General features: G+C 44.8%; 1 protein-coding gene across 1 annotated transcript; it reads right to left on the reverse strand.

The window, feature by feature from the left end:
- Nucleotides 1-571: 571 nt before the first annotated feature.
- LOC144821714 (claudin-24-like) lies at nucleotides 572-2481 on the reverse strand. Its single transcript, XM_078678929.1, has one exon. It carries the CDS (start codon nucleotides 2452-2454, stop codon nucleotides 1798-1800), a length of 657 nt encoding a protein of 218 aa, XP_078535055.1. The 5' UTR covers nucleotides 2455-2481; the 3' UTR covers nucleotides 572-1797.
- Nucleotides 2482-7444: the final 4963 nt, after the last annotated feature.

Raw genomic sequence — 7444 nt, forward strand, 5'->3', positions numbered from 1 at the left:
ACACAAATGTTGTTAAATTTGGGCACACCAATGCACATCGCCACCCCTTATCACCCTCCTCACAGCCTCTGATACATGGCGCTCTTTCAATTTGCCACCGGTTTTGGTATTTTCTAACTTCTGCAATTGCTGTTTGCAAATATGTAAGTGCATTAGATTCACTGCTCTGCAAGGAAGGCTGTTGCAGATCACCCATACAATAAACACATCCAGACATATGTTCAAATGTACTTTGGATATACACAAAGTCACCTTAATCAGTTTGCACATGAGAATTTTGCACCTGCAATGTTAAATTGATCATTGTCACTAAATGATTAACTGCAGAGCTGACTCTTATAAGAGCGTTTCAAAATGTTCCATAGCTTACAAATGTGTTTATGGGTTCTTAAAATAGAATTGTTAATAGCAGTTAACTAGTTCAAAGGAGTTAAAGAAAACCTAGCATTTTGTGTACAAATATTGAAAACTATTTAGAAAAACACTTTGATGGCTTTTTAATTAATGCTCTACTTTTTCTGACAACTAAAATCGATTTACATACCAACAGACAACTTGCACAATTCAGAGCTCATTCATAAAATACTTTTATTTATAAGTACATTTGGCAACCACTTCCCAACGGATTTAATAGCGAATCGAGTGAAATTAAGCTTCTCCTAGAACATGGGCGTCTTTCGGGCATTTAGATAGATATAGACTTTTCCACCAATCTTTTTACTGAGCACTGCCTTTGGGGCACCACACGTCCTCCCAAACCACACCAGCCTCGAAACTGTCGAACTGGCCCTCTCACGTCAATGCGAGTGTCGCACCGTTGTTGCGAAACTCGCAATGACAGCCCTGGGTCTGCCGCATAAAGCACCTATGACGACGTGATTGGTGAACGCTGTACTACCTAAGGCTAAAACCGGCATTGCGTGCTACGTAATGTTAGCAGAGCTGAAGAAACCAAAATGGCAGAAGACTAAGGAAGCCATCATTGTAAGCGCATTCTTCTGGGAACTGAAGTAGAAACTATGATGTAGGAGTTCTCCGTGTATCCCACACCAGAGCCCACCCAGTCTGAATGCTGAGCACTGGGCAATATTGTGCGAACAGTCAAAGTTGGCCAGCAAATGTTAACGGTCATCACACTGTCCGAAAATGATGAACAGTAAATTGGAAACCTAGAAGGGAGTGGCTACAACGTTCTACTTTTTAAATATAATAGACATACATTCATTTAGAGGGCTTGTGTCCTTAAAACAGGCTACAGACAAACACTCTCTCATCAGTGCGTCAAGTACATTTTACAATGATTAAACATCATTTTGCAGATTGTGAATAACATTATTTTGCATAAAGCAGCCCCGGATACGGGCACATTACAATTCAGGACTTTAGTAGAGCAAAGTGTTCCGGGATACCACTGTATGTAAAGACCGGGCTATTCTGTGAAAACAAATATAAGCTGTAGTGCATGATGTAAGCCTAGGTAGAGCCAAGGGAAATCGTCATTGCTGCTAAAAGTCCAGCCCATCAACTGCTCTGTGAGCGGAATGAAGGTGCTTGAAGTCTTTGTGCAACACAAGTAACAGTACTGTTCAGCGACGTCGGATAATTCCCTACACACCAGGTATTCTCAACAATCCATCAATCAGTTGATTTGTATAGCGCTGCTGATCACACGAGCGGGTATCCGGGCGCTTGCAGGGTCCAAGGTATGTTCCATTGGATGTGCTGGAATCCGGTGTGCACATTTTGGACCCAGTGTTGCAAGAACACAGAGATGTTGTCCTGGTCCCTACAGGAGTCTTAAATTCTCAGGTCAGCGTTTTTAGGTTCCACATATACATATTGCACTCGTTGCTGTGTGGGGGTATAATGCGGCAACTGTGGCTGCGCGCGGCTGCAGCAAGCAGAACACGTGAGCAACATGCCCCCTAGAATGAGAAAGACGCCTCCAAACCAGCCCATGAACAGCGCTTCGCCAAACTCCCATCTGGGCACCAGCTCGGGAGTGTCTTCATCCCAAAATTCCTTGACTGCGATGTACGCCACCCAAGAGACTGGGAAAAGAGTGGTGAGTCCAGCGCAGTAAAAGGTGACCGCTGCGAGAAGCAGCAGCCGCTTCTTGGTGCCTTCTCCTCCGCACGTCAGGCAGTCCAGGCCACATATCGCGAAGACGAGACCCAGCAACCCCAACACGTTGGACAGGGACATGAGGACCCTGGAAATCCTCAGCTCCGGCGGCAGAGCCAAGAAAGAGGTGTAGTCCTTGCATTCCATCGGGCCTTCTTCTTGGAAGATGCACACCTGCCAGAGTCCCATGTTCCAGATTTCCATTTCATTTAAATCTAAGTTCAAGTTCTTCCATAGCGGGACCCAGGTAGCCGTGCAAGACAAAACCCATCCGAAGAGAGGCAAGAATATCCCGCAGCCTTGAAGTCCCACTTTGTTGATCAGAGCCATTGTCGGCGAGTCCCCTCTCAGCGTCGGTGACTGTGACCAAGCTATGGGGCTTGCTTCTGTCTGGTGCGGAATATAAGCGATTGGCACAACCCCTGCTGTTATTGTTGGCATGCGTTTTAGTTTTCTTTTCCTTGTTAATGATGTATACTATTTCAGACAAAGGATGCCTGCCAATTGGGCTGTTATTAGAAGACAGCTCAGAGGTGTTCGAATTCCGCCCTCCCCCCCCAGCGCAGCACGCACTTCACAGGTGTGGTCAGGATAACCTCAGGGCTTTTGTTGCGTTTCTTTGGGATCTTTTCTATTTCTATTTTTAAAACACTGCAACGCAATTCTCTGCCTAAGATGCAATCAATGTCCCCTTGTAATGGGGAGGTGCCTTCCTGACAATGAAAGTGTTAGAAAAAGTCAGCAGGAAGGTGTGTGCGTACTCCGGGGGAGTGGGGGTGGAATGAGTGACAAAGGAACCAGAGAACTGGCAAGCGAGCCACCCAAAAGGTTCTCACGCTGGAATTTCCTTTCATTGACTCTGCTCCTGCTGCATTTAGGCTGGAATTGAAACGTCTTTTCCGTGACTGCCAAAGTAATCATACTTCAGACGTGTTTCTAACACGTAGTTTGGTACGGATCGCAGATAGCGTCCAACAGGCATGCCGATTGCGCCCATATCCATGCTAGATGCAGCATTCTAAGTCTCCTGTTAGTCTCCACCTATGCCTGTCCTTTAATAGCCTGATACCGTCCCTGCGTTTTGTCCCTCTGCAGTTCCCGTAGTTTTTACCGCTTTGTTGGATTTTTTTTGTTCAGTGAGTGGAACAGCTGCGGCCATAGTACTGTGAACAGAACATTATGTATTTTTGTACTATTTCTGCTTATAAAAAAGAAATGGGACAAACTGACTTGGCCCTAGCAAAAGCTTGGGAACAACTGAGGAACATCATGTTGTTTACTGCAAGGGTACAAGGTATAGTGAGAGGACCCCAACTCGGTGCAGTGTGTGGTGGGTGGCTGCTTGTGCCCTGCATTACGTATCTTTTTGGAGCGATAGTAGTCTGTGAGTGCCCTAGCTTCAGTAATCTTGTGGCGTGAAAATGTCAGGGTCTGAGACATACCTGGGTAAGAGGGCACCAGAGCAGGTGGCACCTGAAGCTGCCCAGAGGGTTTGAGAACTGAATGAAAGGCAGTAATTGTAATTGAATTTATATGGAGCTTAATACCCCTGATGAGGTGTCAAAGCTCTTTACGGCGAGAAGCACACTACTCCGGAACCCAAAAAGGATGATTGGTGAATTAGTATAGGGAAATATGAAATTAATTGTGAGTGGTGGTTATGTGAGTCTGTTAGTTGGATTGAAAAGGATAGTGGAGGTATAGAAGAGGAAAGGGTCGGGTCTTGGAAGTGTTTATTAGGAGAAAAAGCAGTAGGAGGCATTTGGGATGAGTAAAGGAGAGATGGAGGGGGGAGAGTCTCTAGAAGTGGATTAGGGAGAAAGATGAGGTATCAGATGAGTCTAGGGGGAACACCTGAGGTGAGGGCTTAGAAAGGCTTGTTAGGGATATCTGAATAGTAAAAGCGTTTCGAAATGATGCAAGGAGCGGTAGAGGAAGGAAGAGTCTAGAAAGGGTTATTTTGGGGATCATAGTCATAGAATGGGGTTTGGAATGAGCCAGAGAGTGGAGGTAGAGAATATAATGAGAGAGATGTAGGGCGAGATATAAGGTAGTGCATGAGAGATGCTGAGTTAGAAGTAAAGGAATAAATATAGATATCTAAGTGCATGGAAGGTATATATGTATAAGAAAGGTAATATATCTAGATTTAAGTTGTATTTATTAACCGCTTCAGCGCGGCGCGAATGTTCGCGCTGTGCTGAGCGTTCTAATGAGCCAACGTGCTCATGACGGATCGGTTCCGTCATGAGCACAGGCCAACCGACGCTCATGACGGAACCGTTCCGTCATGAGCATCGAAGGGGTTAAACTCAGACTTTCACGATTTGCTGGACATTTAAACTAATTTATTTGTCTTCATAATTCCTTTTTTACTTTTAATAATTCAATAGTGAAGCAACTGTAGATAAATAGTTATGAACAAATTTACTTATTTATGCAGTGACCTTTAAACTAGTTAAACACAGAATAATATACCCATAGGTAATATGTACATTTGTTAAGCAGACCTAACAAATATCTATCCATTTATCAACATAAATATTATATACATTTATACAAAGGAATACACATATCTAGATACATACATATAATCCAAATAAATGCTCATATATACAGGAATATGCAGTATATTTCTGTTTGAGTATGGTGGTTATATGGGGAAGAGCCAACTCTTTTGAGTAGTCTTCTGAAGATAAGATAGTTATCAATGGATCTTGTCTTTAGGGGTAAAAAGTTCCATAGTTCGGCTGTTTGAACAGAGAAGTATGTGCCTCCTATGTTTATTTTCTTTTATGGTGGGATTTTGAGGTAAGGTGCCAATCTAGAGCGGGTGTTCCTTTGTTGAATGTATTTGGCAATTTTTTTCTTGATGAAGAGCGACCCTGTTTCATGTATCACTTTGTGGGTGATACAAAGCAGCTTGAATGTGGATCTTCTGGAAACCGGGAATCAATGTAGGGCCTGCAAGTCAGAGTAGATGTGGGTTTGTGGCTTTACATGTAGGAGTAGTCTGGCAGCAGAGTACGGATTCCGTTGTAGTCTTTTCATAGTTAATAACGATTTGTGGCAGAGACAATTGGCATATTCGAGTTTAGACCGTACAAGAGAGATATTAGCCTGGACCTTGTGTGAAAATCCCATGTGAGGAAGGTGCGCTGCAGAGTTTTTATAGTAATGAATCTTGATCTTGCTAGTTTGTGCACTTGGGCATTCATTGATAGCTTGGAGTCCATGGTAATTCTGAGGTTTCTTCCTTCTTTAGATACATTAGGCGGTGTTCCCAAATCGTCGGACACCAAGTGTGTCATCATTTATCCAAACGCCACATGTGAGTATTTCTGTTTTGGAAGCATTTACATTGAGATGGCTCCATGTCATCCACCGATCAAGGGCTCTTAGGCAACTGAACATTTGTGAGTTTACGATGTCTTTGGGTCTTTCTAGTTTAAAGAAGTATTTGTATGCCTTCTGTATAGTTATAAAAAGACACACAATTGATGGACGTAATACAGAACAAATCAAAATATTCACCCCCAGTCAAGAGATCTGGTTTAAATCCATAATTCTTTTGCTTACCATGCCACCCCAGTTTAGACCTGGCCACATGCAAATCAGTCTTGACCCTGTGCCTCATGAAACTGTCCAGCCCGAACTGCTAAGCCGGGTCCTCCCTGGACCGGAAACAAGCATCCTAGGACCGGTTTCAGGGTTTCACCTCTCTTCAGCCAGGATAGCTTGAATCCAGTGGCACAGTGACCCCGGGACCCACGTCTGGCCATATCCAGCGCACATCGGGCGAGGAATCAAAAGACACACAATTGATGGACGGAATGCAGAACAAATCAAAACATTCACCCCCAGTCAAGAAATCTGTGTTGAATCCATCATTCTTTTGCTCTCCATGCCACCCCAGTTTAGACCTGGCCATATGCAAATCAGTTTTGACCCTGTGCCTCATGGGAACAGTCCAGCCCGAACTTCTAAGCCTGGTCCTCCCTGGACCGGAAACAAGCATCCTAGGACCGGTTTCGGAGTTTCACCCCTCTTCAGCCAGGATGGCTTGAAACCGATGGATTTAGGCCCATATCTCTGTACTGGGTTGAATGTATGATATTGTTCTGCATTCTGTCCATCAATTCTTTTTTTGCATTTGTCACCAGAGTGGGACGGGTATGCCTAGACATGGGTCCCCTGCTCTCCATGCCACTGGAGTCAAGCTACCCTGGCTGATGAGGGCTGAAAGCTCAAAATCGGTCCTAGGATGCTTGTTTACAGTCCAGGGAGGACCTGGCCTGGCAGTTCGTGCTGGACTGTTCCCATTGGGTATAGGGTCAAGACTGATGTGCATATGGCTGGGTCCAAACTGGAATGGCATGGTGAGCAAAAAAACGATGGATTTAGGCCCAGATCTCAGTACTGGGGTGAATGTATGACATTGTTCTGCATCCTGTCCGTCAATTGTTCTTTTTGCATTTGTCACCCCGAGTGGGATGGGTACGCCTTGACTTGGGTCCCGTGCTCTCCATGCCACAGGAGTCAAGCTACCGGAGGGCTGGAAGCCCGAAACCAGCCCTAGGATGCTTGAATCCAGTCCAGGGAGGACCTGGCCTGGCAGTTAGGGGTGGACTGTTCCCATTGGGCGCAGGGTCAAGACTGATTTGTATATGGCTGGGTCCAAACTGGAATGGCATTGTGAGCAAAAAAACGATGGATTTAGGCCCAGATCTCGGTACTGGGGTGAATGTATAATATTGTTCTGTATTCTGTCCATCAATTGTTCTTTTTGATTCTGTATAGTTATAGCATTTGAGGTGAAATGCATTGCTCAGTGCCGGTAATGACTTCATGTAGGTGTTGCGAAGCATGCATGAGATGATAGAGCCTTGAGGGACCCTGCTTTTGTGAAGTACAGTTTGGATAAGACAGGGAGGTATGCATGACATTTGTTCTATTTTTAAGGTAGGATGGGATCCAGCCAAGAGCATTCCCATCTATGCCGGCTTCGTAGAGTCTTTGGATTAGAGTGTCATGGTCAACTTTGTCAAAGGCAGTTGAGCAGTCCATGAGAAGTACTGCAGCAACCCCGTTCTGGTCAACTGTGTTCCTAAGGTCATCACTGATGGCAATTACGGCAGATTCAGTGCCTCTGCCTGGAAGGAATCATGTTTGGAAGTCTGGAAGTCTGGAATTATCTTCAATGAAGTGTGACAACTGGGCGACTGCTGCTCTTTCTAACAATTTGCCCAGGAAAGGGCCATTTGTAATCAGTCTGTTGTTGTCAGGTTAAGCGGGTCCAGGTTTGTTTTCTTTAGTAATG

The sequence above is a fragment of the Lissotriton helveticus genome, chromosome 2_2 (assembly GCF_964261635.1).
Source record: "Lissotriton helveticus chromosome 2_2, aLisHel1.1, whole genome shotgun sequence".
NCBI lineage: Eukaryota > Metazoa > Chordata > Amphibia > Caudata > Salamandridae > Lissotriton > Lissotriton helveticus.